Genomic DNA, 18,726 nt, shown 5'->3' with positions numbered 1-18,726 from the left:
TGAGTATGTGGTAAAATGGTCTATGATGATGTATAAGGAACAATAAGTGTAAATAACTCGTTGGCCTAAGTGAATGAGTTTGGGTATGTGTATTTTGAAAGTTAATTGTTGTCTTGGAATTGATAGATGATCATGAGTGGTGATCATTCAGGTTGCCTCTCACGGACGCTATGGAAGCGGAATAAGCTTGGAGCTTACATTGGGGAGCATTGGCTTCGGAGTTGAGGTAAACCTTTGGAACTTGGGTTTAGTCCCTTGTGTGCTCCACCACGCCTAGTGGAAGGTTGTGGTTGGATTTTGGGCCTTTGGACATTGTGTGAATATGTATGTTCATGCATTATTGCTTGATTGAGTGACATGCTTGGAGCATGTTGTGTGTGAATTGTTTGATCTCTGGCTAGTAGATGTGAGTTGGTTTGGACTTCCGCTGGAGATATCCTTTGGGGATTCCGATCAGGTTGTTGCAGTGGGGTCAACTCCGGGAGTGGTACCAGGATGATCCAAACATGGGACTTCCGCTGGATAGGGCTCATGAGGAGTTCCAGTTGGGTTTTGCCATGAGGTCGTCTCAACCATGGGAGAGGCACCGGGAAGATTCCGGGAGTTATATGATGGGGTCCTTGAATGGAATCCTGATGTGGATGTTCTTGGATTTGTCCCCAGTTGTTTGTGATATTGTATGCCATGCATTTCATACTATGTTATTTGTTGCACATTGAGTGAGCCATAGGGTGGAGTGATCCTCTAGTGCCCTTGGTTTACTGAGATATATTTGTATATCTCACCCCGCGTTTGGGGATATCATTTCAGGTTAGGTTGAGCCTGGAGGAGTGGAGCATGAGGTGCACATGGAGGGCATAGTATGTTAAAGGATTTTATCGAATACACCTAGTATAGTGTTTAATACTTTGGATTTAGGTTATGAGCTTGTGCATGTTGATATTGTCATGCTTTTGTATATTCATGACTATATGTAAGTCTTTCAAAAAATGGATGTATAACTATGCCTTGGATTTATATATATATTCTGTGTGAGCATGAGATTTGTCCATAGCCACCTATGATGTATTTGAAGCATGTATAATATGAAGGAAGGGCTTTAGGCCTATTGTAGAATTGATTATAGGTACGATTAACAAATGCATGTAATTGAACTTGATGGTTGAAACCTAATAAGTATTGTATATGTAAGATAGACTGTGATGGGTTGTAAGTGCCCCAAGGCATTGTTGGTCCTTGTGTGTGCCACCCATGTGATTTTATGCACCTTGAGGTATTAGAATTTGTTGGCAAAATTGGGGATTTTTGTAAAAATAAAGGGAATACTGGCAAATTTTCGGGAACTGTTGGAAATAAAAACAGGGTGCTGCCCAATTTTCGTCTCCCATATGAAGGAATTGGACCCCTTGACCTTCTTGGAAGTTAGATATCTTTCTCTTAGCTTTCCAATGAGACCAAGATTGTGTAAATTGGAGTTGTATAACTCAAGTTATGGGCAGAACACCATAGGAAGGTCAGATTTCATGTTTTAGGCATACAACCCCTGTACCTTAACGCTGTTGGCGCCAATCTGGCGCTGTGGGCGCCGTTGTCACTGTCGGCTGGCACTGTCAGCGCGGGAATGGCGCTGTCAGCGCGGGGGTCCTGCTGTTTCAGCACCCATTTTCTTTGAAATGCCATAACTTGGGCTACGGTACTCCGAATTGAGTGCGGTTCGAAGCCACGTGAAGCTAAAGAGAAAATATATAACATACTAAGAAATGAGAAGCATTTGATAGTTTTAAAATTGTGGGAGTAAATAAAATGGTTAAGACATTTAGTGTTAAAAATGGATAGAACGAGTTTTAAGCTTTGTTGGTTTATGGGAACCACTTAGCAACCTTTAAACAAAAAAAGTGTATGGTATTAGGCTCTGGTATTAATGATTCCGCATAAAGTGTTGGGTTATGATCACAGTTATTTTAATGGTGTAAACGATGTTAAAAAGGAAAAAGTTTTCCCGTAAATTCAAATAACTTTTGTGATTGTAACTGCGCTTAATATCATATTCAATGTTAACAATACCGGTGTACAATGGGCTGTTACACTCTATCATTGTGACAAGCTCTGATTATATCATAAATAGGAGCAGTGAAGGCAAGTATGTAATCAACTGAATCCCAAAAACAATCATCCAATAATTTTTTCTTCACATGTCTGGCCCTCCCAAGATTATCATCTCTGTAAATATTCCATTTTTCACTTATCACCATATTTTGGAGATCGCTCTTTATTAACTTGAACCTCTTCAGCATCACAATCATTGAAGCAAAATGAGTATCAGCAATAGAAAACAACTTCAAACTCACAAACTCATTAAAGATGGCCAATCTCATAGAATGATTCATAATGAAATGCTTTATTGCAGCAACATCACCTACAATATCAGAAATCCAGCTGCATTCCTCATACATTATTTGATTGCTCTCCACATTCTTTGCAGCACAAATATTTTTCACAGCCAAACTCAATGTGTGAACAACACACAATGTCCAAGTAATAGATGGGAATTCCTGCTCAATCAGTTGCCCTGCTCCCTTACAATTTGCAGCATTATCGGTAATTACTTGAACCACATTCGCCTCTCCTACTTCTTGAATAACTTCCTTTAGCAACCTGAAAATGAAATTTTTATCATTAGTCTCCCTCGAGCAAATAAACACTTAAATAAAATACAAAATTTCAAACAAACAACCTAAAAATGAAATTTTTATCCTTAATCTCCCGCGAGCAATCAGCTGATTTTAAAAACATTGCTTTACCATCAGATACTGTCATGAAATTAATGAGTGGCCTCCTTTGTGAATCACTCCACCCATCACTTACAATACTCACCCCTTTATGAGTCCAAGCCTCTCGAATAGGTTCACACAGCTTATCAATATTTTCTTTCTCCTTTTGCAACAGAGTGGTTCGCAGTGAGTTATATCCCGGTGGCAAATAACCTCCAATATTATGATTTGCTGCATAAGTATACGAAGCTTGGAAGTAATGGTTCTTTGCCAAATTGAATGGCAATCCTACTGAATAAAACATTCTAGCAATCAGGTAATTTAATTATTCTCGCTCCCCAACATTAAATTCCATCTCAAGAGAACCTGTAGTTTTTCTTTTTTTTGGACACGTGGAAGAGCTAAAAGGAGGTAAAGGTACATTTCTGGGTGCATTAGATTGCTTTCTCTGGTCAGCTTCTTGTTCTAATTTCTCCATCTCTATCAGATCTCTATTTTGCACCATTAAGCATTTCCCAATTCCTTTGCCTGATAGTTTCAACAAATGAGCCCTCACTCTAGTATATGAACTTTTATAATCTTTTTTACAAAAGTTTCACATCCAAGATAAATTTCCTCCTGCTTCAACTCTAGCATCTATTTCGGTAACATATTTCCTTAAGGGTTTATCTAGTAATTCATTGGCATCAGAAGCACTAGTAGCAGCAGTGGCACTATTACTGGCACTGGCAGAGGCAGAACTCGAATGATACATCTTGTAATTCTATAAATGTGTCAAACAAAAATAAAATTAATGAGATTGATTTAGTGTATGAAAATTCCAAATGACACGGGCAAAGCAAGAAAAAATAGCTAAACATGATAATTTAGTTAAGCAATGTTTATGTACTGAGATTCCATCATTTGTCCTTTCACTTCTAATGTAACAAAAACAAAAACAATAATAATATTAATAATACTAATACTACTAATAAAAATAATAATAATAATAATAATATTAATAATAATAACTATGTTTACATGTACAACGCTCTCCACCTAGCAAATATGTTAGGTGTGGATAAAAAATATCAAACATTCGCTTTCTTATGATAAACATATATCTGATTGTATATTGATGTTCAATATGGTGGAAGAGAAGTTCAACCAAATTGGAGTTGCCAGAGGGGTGAGATTTTTCGGTCTTAGGAAAGCATAAAGACTAAATAGAAGGAGCAACCAATGTTATTCCATTTTGTTGATCTTAAGAAGAGCATAGGGGTGAAGGATATTGGTATAATTAAAACCAAGTAGAAATGCTTGGGCTTATGATTACAAACATAGCCTTCTTTTACTTGACAAAGAAAACAATTAATGCTGCAATGAATAATATGGAAAGATGAATTAAAGAGTGGAAGCTGAAGTTTTACTTGGTAACTAAGATTGATGTTCATTGCTATATTGGGGTTTAGGTTCTAATGACAGCCACAAACTTTGTTTTATGTCTTCTAAATGATTAAGGGTGTCCTTTATTTTACTATATACTAGATTATATTTATTAAGAAATTCCACCATAGCCATATATCTCTTTTTCTTGCTTTCTCAGGAGCATGATTGAAAAAGGAATCGAAGAAATTAATGAATGAATGGTCCTCTTCATGCAAGAGAAACTTGACATGATCAATCACTAATGCATATGAGAATATCACAGCCACCGATCCAAATCAAATTTTGTAACTAATAAAGAACCATGAAAACTGAAAAGATATAGTAAGTATGGGTCTCTCCCTGATTCTCACGTGCACTGTTATCTTTTTCTTAGCCAACTATGTAAACCAATAATCAAAAGGAAACAAACAGAGATATGTATAGGAAAAGAAATGAATCAGAAAACATATTAGCACATAGGGGAGCAGGGGGGAACAAAAAGCAAAGAAGGCAATTCATCAGTTGGAATTAAATAAAATGGAAAAATGAAACTGGAAAAGTTAATCATGATTTCAAAACAACTATGATTTGCATTAACGGCCATATAAAAATCTCATATTACTAATTAAAGGAATGAAACTGCCAAAGTTAATCAACCATATAAAAATGTGAAGACAATAATGATCTGAAATAACCATCCATCTTATATAACTAATTAAAGGATTGGAAATAAAACTATGCATATACACCTTTCATGACCCATCCCCCATCATCATCATACAGTAAAGTATTTGTTGCCAACAATTTCCCACCTTTCTGCGTGTAGCCTACCCGCCCTATTCTAACAAAAAACAGAAACCCCGCTTATTCTACTACCTTCGAGAAGAAGAGGAGAGAACTCCATTTTCATGATTGAAGAGCTAAACAAGTAATATAGGAACAACCAAAAGTTACAAATCCAGAAAGAATAAAAACTAAAAAAGGAAAAATAAATAAATATAACTAAACACGACTTCCAGGGGAGATGTAGGCGACGACGAAGAAGATGACCGAAGATTTGAGAATCGAAAGAGACTTACCGGTTTCTGATTATGACCGGAGATGTAGACAACGACCGACGACCGACGACGAAGAAGAGAAGGACCAGCAGCCTCCAGCATGAACGAACGAGAGAGGATAGGGTTCCATACTTTTTAATTTTTATTAAATATTTTTAATTGTAATTGTATTTCATTTTTACAAAAAAATGCTAAAACGTGTCCCAAAATGTGTCCACATACGTTGACCGCGTGTCGAATTCGGTCAAACTCGCGTGTCCCACTAGTCAACGTGTTCTAAAAAATTGATCGCGTGTCGGACGAGTGTCGGAACGTGTCGGTGTCCGACATGTGTTCGACACACATTTCCCCACAAAAATCATGAGTCCGTATTTCAGAGATCATGACAGCATTTATTAACGAACCATGTGTAAACTAATATTATAATATAATAGAATTATGTTACATTAATCTTACTTGCAATCTTTTCGCTTTTATGTACATCATTGTGATGATCACCACAACAAATCCTTCAAACCGACATTGAGTCCAACAATTTGACAACCTCATGCATTTTAGGCCTGTCTTTCTGCAACTCATTAGTGCACATACAAGCAATGAGTATATACTCCTTAATATAAAAGTTCATGGGACACGGACAGCTCTTGATGCTTGTTTTTTCCAGCATACAATGGAATAGAAGCGTTCCTACTTCTATAGTAATATATTATGAATAGAATTCCTAGTTTCAGGTAAGGTAACTACTATTTTGTTGAGCTCAATGTCATTCATTACTTATTTTTTCGCAAGTAATGGAAAATTGAAAAACTACATAGACGAACAAAATCTTCTGTTTCGGCCAAATATGAACAATGACTGTTCACACATGAACAGTTGAATACTACAAATATATGGTGCATAGCAATAGATGTTTTTAATATGCCTGAGAAACTACCAAAAGGGCCATCTGGAAGAGGCTACATATTATCCTATTATTAAACTTGTTCTACCATGCTCAAGAGTAAACATAAATAAATTAAATGCATTTACCCTCATTTGGGAATTTTCTTATTGGATTCAAGGACATCATAGATCAATATAGGCTTAATTTTAATCGATTCTTTTCTTGATCACATTACTCATGTCAGATGACAAAAAAGTCACAAATAAAGTCACAGTCAAAAAAGTCACAAAAAGGTGAAGAAGAACGCATACCACTATTACCCACAAAGGAATAGAATGGAAATGCATGCATACCCTGCGTACTACCAACGTCCTTCCAAGTGTACCAAGAGTACCCACCTCTTCAGCGATGAAAACCCAAATGCTTGCACCATTATGTAAAAATTGAAGGATGTCAGGGGTAATATGGGAATTAGGGAAAATTTATGAAGTTTGGGTAGGAAATAGCTCGGTCCTGTGTTACATGTGCCCCTTGTACTATTCCTACTATATTAAACTCTACTGTAAGTATAAGCTATAAAATTTTGTGAGACTTGTACTTCTTGTTTGACGATAAATTACTACCTTTTTTTTCTTCTGAAAAATAATTTCGGGTTGAACAGTGACTGTACTGTTTTAAGGTGAATTGCGAAATTTGATAAATTAAGTTATCACCTATTTGGAGAAGAGCAAGTGAGAATATGTACTGATAAACATATATTTCAAATTTTTTTTGCTAAAACTAACACTAAAGATCTATCTTAATTTAGATCAATATAGCTCTAATTAGAAGATCCGATCAAAGAAAATTATGATGTTATCATCTCTATATTTAGGGTCCTCCTCGATAAGAAACAGAGCTCCCTCACCCTGTGTGATTCTAATGTTGATTATCCTGATTTACACATTAGTTGAGCCAAATGGCTAGGACTAGGATATAATACCTTTTAAACACCATAATTGATCTATTTTTAATACGCCACCATGCGACTTAGAGATACCAGCCTTGGCAAGGTCGCATTCTTTCACATAGTTTAATCATGCTGTTTGATGATTATATGTTAACAAAATAAAATTGCAAATAAACATAAAACTGGGAAAATAGACCTTGCCTTGTAAAATGAGGTAAAGAACAGAGCCAAATTCTATATCATTGCCTAAGCATTTGGAAAAAAACAAAGTTATCAAATACAGATTGCAGCATGTCGCGGCCAACCCCGAAAAATGCTATAGCATTGTACTGGGTTGCGGTTGGAGAAATAGCGAAATAGATATATGATTAAATGTTGTTTGATAATTATATGATGACAAAAACAAATATTTTTTAAAGGCAGAGATAGCAGAAATGATAGAGAGAGACACAGATAGACTAAAAAACCCTTAAAATTTTTGTTACACACTTAAATTTAGGACAACATTGACATTTTTCCTTATGATAGCAATATAGCCGTGATTTGGCCGCAAATGCGATCGCAATAGCCGATATTGCGTTCTGATGCGGCGCGTCGCGATTTCTGGCGACGAGGCACCGCAACGCCCATACGGCGCAGCTCACGGTGCTATTGCGACACTATTAACTACTATGGAAAAAATATAACCAGAGTCAGTCAAATACTTCAATATTAACTAGACAAATACTTTTTGGTTTTAAGTGAAAGTGGCTTCAAGGACTCAAATTTAACATTTATGAGAGGAAAAACAAAGATTGAATTCTGCATTTGATACTTGTCATTAACCAATTCTCTTAACTTGTTTATAAGTTGTATTTGGTTTTTATAATACATATTTAATGATTTCAACAATATTGTCTTCCCCTGGGTGAGAAATAAAAAAGAACGGATTAAAATTTTTCATGTTTCTTTCTTTTATATTATGAGAGAGAAAGATATAAAAATAATTATAAATTTATAATAGGATTCAACATTATTCTTAATATCAAGGAAACCTGCTTATGTTTTTCTCTCTCATAACATGAGAGATTAAAATTTCTTAGATTCTACTTGTTATGTGTTGGCACCAGAATTCAACAGAAAAGGAAATGAAACACAACAGACAATTTTCCAGTAAAAGAATCACAACAGAGACAATGTATTTGAATGGAATAACACTATTAAGACAAGTTCAATTTCAAGCAGGAATCAGATCCACAATTACACTGAGTTAAGAACTACTAACACTAATTAAATCTTCTCCCTCTCTTGGCTACCCGATTGAGGAAGAGTCTCACATTATTCCTGATGCAGTTACTGAGACACTCGTTCTCAGTACCACTGCCATACTACCCCTAACCAAATTCTCCTTACCCTTTCCCTATGGCTTAACTAACTTATATCATGATTCCTTCCTCCCTCACTCCATGTTGCCCTCTCCATGTGCAGCCTTCCACGTGTCCAACGTCCTAACCAACTTCAAATTGCCTAATACTTTCCTTCTTTGGGCTTTACGATAAGACTTGCGCTTTGGAACTTTATCAAAGAACCTGTGAGGAGCTCCCAACCCAGCCATTCCCTCAACATACGGTCCAGGCCCACTAATAACAGGACCAACCACCTCAGCTCCTTCCACAGTAGGCCCATCCACTCCAGCAGGTCCATCAACACCCCCCATCAAAATTCACCTTGTCCCCAAGGTGAAAGGAAGGAAATTGAGATTGAAAATTTGTCAAACTTTCCCATGTACAGTCACAATCCGGCAACTCTTCCCATCGGACCAATACCTCTCATTGACCATCCAACACTCAACGAGTTTGTAGAACTTCCGCTGGCTGCACTTGCAGCTCTAACGAATCCGACAAGCAACGTGGCAGATCCAAGGTGGTCAGTGATGGATGAACAGCTCTTTTTAATTGTGACACATGAAAAATAGGATGTACCTTTGAATATGAAGGCAGCTCTAACTTGTAGGCAACTGGCCCCACCCGTTCCAGTATATTAAATGGTCCATAGTATCTTGGACTGGGTTTTTGGTTGACACGGTGAGACAGTGATCTTAACTTATATGGCTGAATTTTCAAATAGACTTTATCTCCATTTGTAAACTCCTCCTCCCTTCTTCCTTTGTCTGCCTGCACCTTCATTCTCAGTTACTATAGGAGGTTCTTTAAGGGATTCTCCAAGATAGTGTTGTCACTTACTCGCTTTACCCGGAAGGAGACTCCATTTGTGGACTTAAGAGTGTGAGGAATGCTTTCAGGAGTTGAAGGAGAGATTGACCACTGCACCGGTGTTGATCCTTCCTGATCCTGCGGAGCAGTTTGAGTTATATTACGATGCTTCTAAGAAAGGGCTAGGCTGTGTGTTGATGCAGACTTGTAGAGTTGTTGCTTATGCTTTGAGGCAGTTGAAGCCTCATAAGGAGAACTACCCGACTCATGATTTGGAGTTAGCTGTTATTGTTTTTGCCTTTAAAGTTTGGAGGAACTACCTTTATGGAATGAAGTTTGCAGTGTTCAGCAATCATAAAAGTTTGAAGTACCTGTCTGATCAGAAGGAGCTGAACATGAGACAAAATAGATGGATGGAATTTCTTAAGGACTACGACTTTGAGTTGAAGTACCACCTAGGCAAGGCCAATGTGGTAGCTGATGCTTTGAGTAGGAAATCTGTTAGTCTATCCAGCTTGATGATTAACGATTTTGATGTGATTGAGAAATTTCGAGACTTGACAGTGACTTTTTTGTTTGGGGTGTACTTCTGGAGATAGAAACTGTGAGAGTTGAAAATGAGTTAATAGACAAGATCAAAGAGGCACAAGTGTAAAGAGAGTGCCTTGACTATGTGAAGAACCAAGATGGTGTGTCTAGGAACAATCTGAGATTGTTAATGTTTCAGAAAAGAATTATGGTACCTAGAGGTCCATTGACTGAGGAGGTGATGTCAGAGGCTCATAAGGGCCAGTTCACTATCCACCCTGAGGCTACAAAGATGTACCAGAACTTGAAGAGAAACTTATGGTGACCGAATATGAAGAAAAATATAGCAGTATATGTATCCAAGTGTTTGATATGCCAGAAAGTGAAGATCGAGCACCACAAATCGTCTGGTAAGCTTCAACCTCTTGAGATTCTGCAGTGGAAGTGGGGGGAAATTTCTATGGACTTCGCTGTGGGATTTCCTAAGACTCAGGTTGGTTATGACTCTATTTGGCTCATTGTGAACAAATTGACTAAGTCTGCCAATTTTCTTCTAGTGAAGGTGAGCTTCACTACGGAACAATTGGCCAAGCTATATGTTTGCGAGATTGTGAGGCTTCACGGGGTGCCCGAGAGTATCATTAGTGATAAGGACCCGAAGTTCATATCTCGGTTTTGAGAGGCGCTGCAGGAAGCTTTTGGTACTCGGTTAAGATTAAGTAAAGCCTCTCACCCTCAGACTGATGGACAAACAGAGCGGACTATCCAAACTGTAAAGAACCAGCACCATTAATTAAGGAAATTAATTATTTAATTGTGTGAAATTAGGAAATAATTCTATAATTGACCCTAATAATTATGAGAAGTCTTAAATAATATTGGTAAGTGATTAGCAATGCTGAAAGCCGCTTTTCTGATGAAAAGTGCAAATATCGGTTCTGCTCCACGGTATAAGTGCGTACCGATGAAGTATCCCGGAAAATTATAGTAAGTGCATGAATATTCCTAGAATAATATGTAGGACTATGATTTCAAGTTTCAAGTCAAAATAATAAGAACTGGTGTCAAAACTACTACTGGTTAAGTAAAAGCGCGTACCGGAAAGGTGCTGCGAAAAGTAATATAAAAATATGATAAATCTTGGAAAAATGGTTAGGTTCAGAATCTAAAGTTTGAGCTTAAAATGCTAAGCGTAGCTATTATTGCTAATACTGTGTGTTTTATTTTAAGTGAGCTATAAATACTCACTTTGGCCCAAAACCCTAGGCCATATTCTACCTTACGTGAGTCTCTTGCTGAAGCTCTCAATCAACCACCCTCTCCTCCTTTCAAAATTGAGTTTTCTCCATAGAATCTCTCCAAGGTCTCACATTTCCTTTGATTCTTCCTCTTTGAAGTTGTAAACACTGTCTTGTTGAGCTTTGTGAGGAGTGTGGTGTAGCATTTTGAGTGTTAGCTGCTGCCTTTGGGTATTTTGAGGAGCTGAGTTGGTGAGTTGGTTGTAAACACTGTCTCAAGCAACCTTTTGGCATAAAAGGTCTAGCTTGATGAACAAATTCGTGTCTTTCCTAAGTTAGAACCTTGATGTGTAGTTGGAGACCTCTTTGTTGTCTCATTTTCAGAGTTTTGGAGCCTTAGAGGTATTCATGATCACCTCTTTGTCATTTTGATGTTTTAAGCTTGTTTAATCGATTAAAAAGAGAAACTTTAACCATTTGAGTAAAGGAATGTGTTTCTGAGTTCTTTTGATGTTGTAGAATATCTGTTTAGGGAGTCATTGGACTCCCAATCGCATTTGGACCCTTAAAAGTGGGATTATGCAGTTGTCTGTTCGAATTTCTGCTTTCTGCTGGAGAAGTATTCGAATACTTGTCCTCTGGTAGTCGAATACTTCTTGCTGGAGTATTGGGATACTTTTCTGGGAAGAAAAGTATTCGGATACCTTTGAAGAAGTATTCAAATACTGGAAAATATTCGAATATAGTGAGTTTTGGTATTCGGATACTGTGGTATTCGGATACTTGGGGTGTTGGTATTCGAATACCTTGTGGTATTCGAATACTAGAGTGAAAGTAATCGAATACTTTCTGGAGAGCTAGAGTATTCGAATACTCATCGAGGAGTATTCGAATACCTCCTGTAGAAATAGCATGTAATGACTTAAAATGAGATGAAAAGCCTTAATCACTTAATGTAATCTTGAGCAATGATTATTGTAAACACTGTTCATACAGAAGGCTGTTTTGGGTTTGTGGACCCTAGATTGATGAAGTGGGACTTTTGTAATAATTGAACTAAGTCAAAATCAAGTGATCAAGGGCTTGTGGCTTTGTGAGAAGCCTTAAGACATGAAACGTAAAAGAAAGACGTTGTCCTTGTGTCTTATGCTTGTTGAGTATGATTATTGATACGATTGCTGGTCCAAAACAGATTGTGATTCTGTTGTGTTTGAGCTTTGAGATTGGTTGGATTCTTGGTTTGGATAGCTAGCTTGAAAGGTAAGCTTTCGTGTCCTAGGTTTAGCCATTGTTTGTTCCACCATATCGCATGGGGGATGGTTTATATGCATGATGTGTTTTCATGTACTGTTTTTTTGAAATGCTATGGAGCTGTTAAGTGCAAAATGCTTATGATATGTATGTGGTGTTTCGTCTAGCTAGGAAGCCATGGGGTGGTCTTGGGGGCGGGTACAACATGGGCGTGTACTGTGTGGGTAATAGATGTATTCCTGCACTTCTCTGATCAGTAGAATAGTCATAACACACATGACATGATTATCTGCTGCATTGCACTGATTTTGGAACTGATATTGAATTATTGCTTTTAGAACTTATATTGCACATGTAAGTGAGCTTGGGGTGGAAGATCCTTAAGGACCCCTTGTCTTACTGAGATTTCTATTTAGAGATCTCACCCCACGTTTGGGGCGCTTATTTCAGGTTCAGGTAACCTAGGGATTGAGACCTCTAGCGGTAGGAGGCCGGAGCTTAGCTGATATTACTGTTTATATGATGACATGTTTGGAGGCTGAATTATATCTGCTGATGTTATGCTTTTAGCTTGTCATTATTATGATGCTATTGTTGAGACTATGTTTCGCTTTGTTGCCTTATTTGGTGAGCAAGGGGATTGTCCATGCCACATTGATTGACTATGTCTTAGTTTAGAATTGAGTTGTAATAATGTATCAGGATTATGTCCGGACTACGTGTTGTAGATCCGTGACTTAGATACTGATGGGACGTAAATTCGTTCCCATCTAAGCTACCTTACGTTCCCTCATATGATGAGCAACTTAGCATGAAAATTACTTGTTTTACACATTTGTGACAAAAACACAGTGGGGGAACGTATGATGACGTATTCCTTTGAAAACATATTAAAAGGGGAACGGATTGAGAGCATTTATTACACCTGCTACCTTCATTTAATGCTCTGCTCATTTAGCAGGAAACGTGGAAACAACGTCTTCTAAAAAGCAAGGTGGTGCACCACTTAAGCAGTAGAAAACGTGAACAGTAGAGAATCAAGAGTTCTCATTGGCCAAGAAGAAAGCAAGGCATGGGGGGACTGCAGAAAACGGCTAATCATCAACAAATATTGTCCCATCAAGCAACTTGCAAAGCTTCTAAACACTGTTGCCACCGCCCCATCCCTTCATTCAAGAAACCAACTCCAAAAGATTTACAAGACTGCCACTATCTCTTCTGCCTATAAATAGGACGTACCAAACACAAAAACATCATCGAATTCTGGAGGGATTGAAAGTCCTAAAAGAAGAGATCATCTAGTAGTAATTAGTAGTTTAGTTTTATATAGTTGTAACTGTAGTTAAGTGACAACCCTTCTTCTCTGTTATGTATCATCCCTTAAGACTCCTCACGAGCATCAAACCACCTTCTTCATTTTTATGTTTTGTTGTAAACTGTCTTTCAATTTAATATAAGTGTTTCTTCTTTTTGTTCCATTCGTTATCTTTGAGCTGAATCTTGGGTCTATGAGACTTCAGTTTAGAATAATTATGTTTAAAACATCAGCCATAGGCTGAACTATTTGTGGAACGGATAAACTGCAACATTCTTAAAGAATTATTTTCGAAACTCTTGACTGAAGCTTTTTGTATTTCTTTGGCTAAGTAAGTTATATTCATTGTGTATCAATGGAAATTGAACACATACTGAGAAAGGAACTTCTATAAAGAAGGGATTTCAGACAGCTTAGCCATTGGGGGCAGGTAGTGTCATGGCAAAAACACTATTGGTCAGCTTAGGAATAAGGGGCCGCTTCGTCCACTTTAAGGTTCTGTACTGAGTACCTGTTGAAGTCAAGGGAGCCATAGGAATATGGAAACTTGTGAGCCATCTAATCCATGAGCTGAGGAATCGGAGTTGGCATATAAGAAACTGAGACAAAGCCAAAAAGTGCTAAGTCTTGAGCAGAGGAAATAACTATTTAAGAATGGAGCAGTGAATCCGTTCCTTCTGTTAAACTGTTTTTAAAGCCATCCACTTGTTGTCTCTTAATTATAGTTGGTACTGTTTTATTATTTTTACTTTATTTAATCCTGTATCTACCAAATCTCCAATGATGATTATCTCACCTTCTTATAAATAGGAAGGATCATATATATAACGCAGCGAGCAATTGTTTGCCATCAGACTGAACTTACTGTTCCTGAGGAACGTTGTCAAGACAGTAGGGAACGTTTGACCATACAGTTCATTCACTAACTTTTCTTCTCATTTTCATTCTTTATAAAATAGTGTAAGATAATATCTAGAATTCTATCCTCGTGGGAACGATAATCTGGGCCTTAATACACCCATTATTACTTGATGCGTGCACTTGCGCACTTGAGTTGGAAGTAAGGGAACGAGTCTGTGTTCTACCACCAATATAGAACAGAGGAACTTCCCCCATCAGAACTTATATTTTTCCACCATCAGCAAACCACCCCACAAGTTTTTGGCGCCGTTGTCGGGGAGAACAACACTAAATTTTGTTCTTATTACTGTTTTAGTACATACTCTGTATATTTGATTTTATATTTTTCTTGTCACTGAACCTGCTGTTCATATAACTTGTGTTTATGGTTTATGAGTGAAGAGTTTGAAACAAACTCTGACCACTCCATTGAAGTACCTGAGTTTCTCTTTGATCCTGAACCAGAACATACACTTCATAGAAGAAGAAGAAACCTCAGGGTAGAAATTGTTGAAAACATCGCTGATCATAATAATAATGAAGATATTCCTCATGAACAAAATTTCAGAACTCTGGCTGCTCCTTTTAGGAACAGACCAGAGAGGGGAGTAATCCTCCCTCCTGTAGCACCCAATTTTGAACTGAAACCTATCATGTTTCACATGATTAGGGAAGCAGGAGTCTTCAATGGACTCCCTGCAGAAGATCCTTACACACACCTCACCACCTTTCAAGATATCTGTGATAATTTTAAAGCTGAGGGTGTGACAGAGGAAAGTATGAGAATGAGGTTATTTCCTCACTCCTTGGGCTTAAAAGCAAAAACATGGATGAAAACTCTCACCCCTGGTTCAATACACTCATGGGAGGAACTTTCTGACAAATTCATAGAGAGGTTTCTCCCTATGTCCCGACAAGCTGATGTAAGAGCAGAAATCTCTAACTTCAAGATGTTTTATGGAGAAAATCTCTATGAATCATAGGAAAGATACAAGGATATCATCAGAAAATGTCCAAATCATGGGGTAGAAAGTTGGGGAGTGTTACAATCTTTCTATAAGGGACTTGACCATACTTCTCAGCCATATTTAGATTTTGCTGTAGGAGGATATTTTTTTACAGGAACTCTTGAATCCAGGTATGACATCATAGAAGGCACTGCTAAAAGATGTCTCTAATGGCCAATAGACAGGGTGAGCTCAATAAGGAAGCCTGGCATGCTCGAACTAGATAAACAAATTGTCATGGAAGCTCAGCTGGCATCACTCATGAATGAGGTGAAGAACCTGAAAAATGATCAAGAAACACAAAGGATAGAAGTCTTGCAACTCACAGCAGCTGAAATTGAACCATGCTCAGCCTGTGGAGACCTTCATGATTCAACAGACTGCCCATCCACTGCATTGGTGTGTTATGCAGAAAACTTTGGCAACAGGAACTTCACCCAAGCCAGGGATAATCAGCAAGCAGGATGCAATACCAATTCAAATCCTAGAGGAACTATCACAAAAGATCAGAACCATAATCCCCAATGGAGGCCACCCATGAACCACAGACCATTCACCACTCAGCAGCAGTACCAGCAAGGTAGCAGTAGTGGAACGTTTGAACAACAAAGAAGAAACAATTACGTTCCGTTCCACAGAGATGACCAACGCATCAATACCTTGGAAAACTATGTCAAAGAATATATCACCAGGCATGATGCAGTTGTCAGGAACATTGAATCCCATTTGGGACAAATTGCTACCAGTCTCAATACAAGAGCACAAAGATCACTATCAGGGGATACTGACGTCCCCTCAACAACCTCACCAAAGGTAGTACTCACTTTACCCAATTCCCCTTTAGAGAAAATCAAGGCGGTCACCTTGACAAGTGGGAAAGCCACTACACAACTCACCACTTTGCCAGAGAAAAAGGAACAGAATAAAGCATCTGAAGCAGCTCTAAAAGCACAACAACAACAACCAGCCACAGATGAGCAGAAACCAGAACCTGGAAAAGAAGCCAAAGCTAAAGAAAACCAGGTGGACAGAAGTCAACCAATCAGTCTAACTCTAAGCAGGCAAATACCAACAAAAATTCTGTTCCCTCAGAGAAAAAAGAAGCAACAAGATGATAAGCAGTTTGGAAAGTTCCTGGACATTCTAAAACAACTCCACATCAACATCCCTCTTGTGGACGCACTAGAACAAATGCCCAGGTACGTAAAATTCATGAAAGATGTTCTCTAAAAAAAAAGGGATAACAAAATATGAGACTGTAAAAATGACACAAGAAAGTTGCCAGTATCGGGGCAAACTTCCACTTAAGCTTCAAGATCCAGGAAGCTTCACCATTCCTTGCATTATAGGAAATACATACCAAGGGAAGGCCTTGTGTGATTTAGGGGCAAGCATCAATCTCATGCCTCTATATGTTTTCAAACAATTATCCACGGGGCCGCTGAACTAACCACAGTAACTTTACAGATGCAGACAAATCCATTGTCAAGCCAGAAGGGAAGATTGAAGATCTGCTAGTCAAAGTAGACAAATTTATCTTGCCTGCTGATTTCATCATCTTGGATTACGAAGCTGATATTGACGTTCCCATCATTCTGGGTAGACCGTTCCTAGCAACTGGAAGGGCATTCATCAATGTACAAAAATGGGAACTATCCATGAGAGTTCATGATGATGAAATCAAATTCAAATTCAATATCGTGAAAGCAATGAAGTTCCAGGATGAAGAAGAAGATTTGGAAGAGTGTTCTGCACTTACTTTGTTAGATAACCAGTTCAGCAGAAAAACAGAAGGGGAAGAATATGAGGAAGAAGAAGAAGGTCCACAAAAAGAGTAGCAGAGTTGCTATCTGCAAGAAAGGAGACCTGAACCTTTGATAAGAACTGAGAAGGAAAAACAACTCAAACGACCTTCTTCGGAAAAACTTCCTGATCTAGAACTGAAGTCTATTCCCCAACACTTGAAATATGCATATCTGGGGAACACTAACACCCTCTCTGTGATCATTTCTTCATTTCTCACCAAAGAACAAGAAGAATTGCTGCTCAACAAGCTCAAGAAGTACCAAGGAGCTATCGGCTGGACCATAGCGGATCTCAAAGGTATCAGTCCCTCATTCTGTATGCATAAAATATTATTGACTGATCCTAACAGTTTTTCAGTAGAACACCAAAGGAGATTGAATCCTATAATGAAAGAAGTGGTAAGAAAGGAAGTCATTAAATGGCTAGATGCAGGGATCATATACCCAATATCTGACAGCAGTTGGGTAAGTCCTGTCCAATGCGTTCCCAAAAAAGAAGGAATAACAGTGGAAGTAAATGAGAAGAATGAGCTAATACCTGTAAGAAAAGTTACAGGATGGAGAATTTGCCAAGATTATAGAAAGCTCAACAATGCCACCAGGAAGGACCACTTCCCGCTCCCTTTTACAAATTAGATGTTGGATCATCTAGCAGGAAATGAGTACTTCTGCTTCCTTGATGGATATTCGGGGTATAATCAGATTGCTCTAGCTCCGGAAGATCAACATAAAACCACCTTCACTTGCCCATACGGAACATTTGCTTTCAGAAGAATGCCCTTCGTGTCATGTAATGCACCAGCAACGTTCCAAAGGTGTATGTTCTCTATTTTTTCTGATCTAATAGGTGAAGGAGTAGAAGTTTTCATGGATGACTTTTCGGTGTTGGGAACGTCATATGACCACTGCTTGGAGAACTTGGAAGAAGTCCTCCAAAGATGCCTGTCCTCTAATTTAGTGCTTAATTGGGAAAAATGCCACTTCATGGTGAAAGAAGGAATAGTCTTGGGACATAAGATCTCCAGAAAAGGACTAAAAGTGGATCAAGCCAAAGTAGAAGCCATAGCAAAGATGCCACAACCGGGGAATATTAAAACACTGAGATCTTTTCTTGGGCATGCAGGCTTCTACAGAAGGTTCATTAAAGATTTTCCCAAAATAGCTAGACCTTTGTGCCACTTGTTAGAAAAAGATATGAAATTTGAGTTTAACTCTGATTGCTTGAAAGCTTTTGAATCCTTGAAAAACAAGCTCATTACCACGCCTGTCATCCAACCTCCAGACTAGAACTTACCCTTTGAATTAATGTGTGATGCAAGTGATCATGCTATTGGGGTAGTTCTGGGCCAGAGGAAGGATAAACTCTTTCGTAGCATATACTACGCCAGTAAAACTTTGAATGAAGCTCAGGTGAACTAGACA

General features: G+C 38.2%; 1 protein-coding gene across 1 annotated transcript; it reads left to right on the top strand.

Moving 5' to 3' along the window:
• The first annotated feature begins 16,023 nt into the window (after positions 1–16,023).
• Positions 16,024–17,337, top strand: LOC133298454 (uncharacterized). The gene is made up of 3 exons (XM_061497746.1): positions 16,024–16,079; positions 16,192–16,698; positions 16,956–17,337. Exons 1-3 carry the CDS (start codon positions 16,024–16,026, stop codon positions 17,335–17,337), a joined length of 945 nt encoding a protein of 314 aa, XP_061353730.1.
• The last annotated feature ends 1,389 nt before the right edge of the window (positions 17,338–18,726 follow it).

The sequence above is a fragment of the Gastrolobium bilobum genome, unplaced genomic scaffold (genome assembly GCF_033153095.1).
Source record: "Gastrolobium bilobum isolate Gb01-03AN ecotype WA unplaced genomic scaffold, APGP_CSIRO_Gbil_v1 utg94171, whole genome shotgun sequence".
Classification (NCBI taxonomy): domain Eukaryota; kingdom Viridiplantae; phylum Streptophyta; class Magnoliopsida; order Fabales; family Fabaceae; genus Gastrolobium; species Gastrolobium bilobum.
The sequence above is the reverse complement of the archived record's forward strand: the minus strand, read 5'-3'. Positions and strand labels throughout refer to the sequence as shown.

Excerpts from the sequence above, each read along its gene's own strand:
- LOC133298454 (XM_061497746.1), top strand. The coding sequence starts at position 16,024 with ATGGAGGCCACCCATGAACCACAGACCATTCACCACTCAGCAGCAGTA. Across the intron at positions 16,080-16,191 it reads TCAGCAGCAGTACCAGCAAG|GCATGATGCAGTTGTCAGGA; the intron begins GTAGCAGTAGTG and ends ATATATCACCAG. Across the intron at positions 16,699-16,955 it reads GCACTAGAACAAATGCCCAG|TAACTTTACAGATGCAGACA; the intron begins GTACGTAAAATT and ends AACTAACCACAG.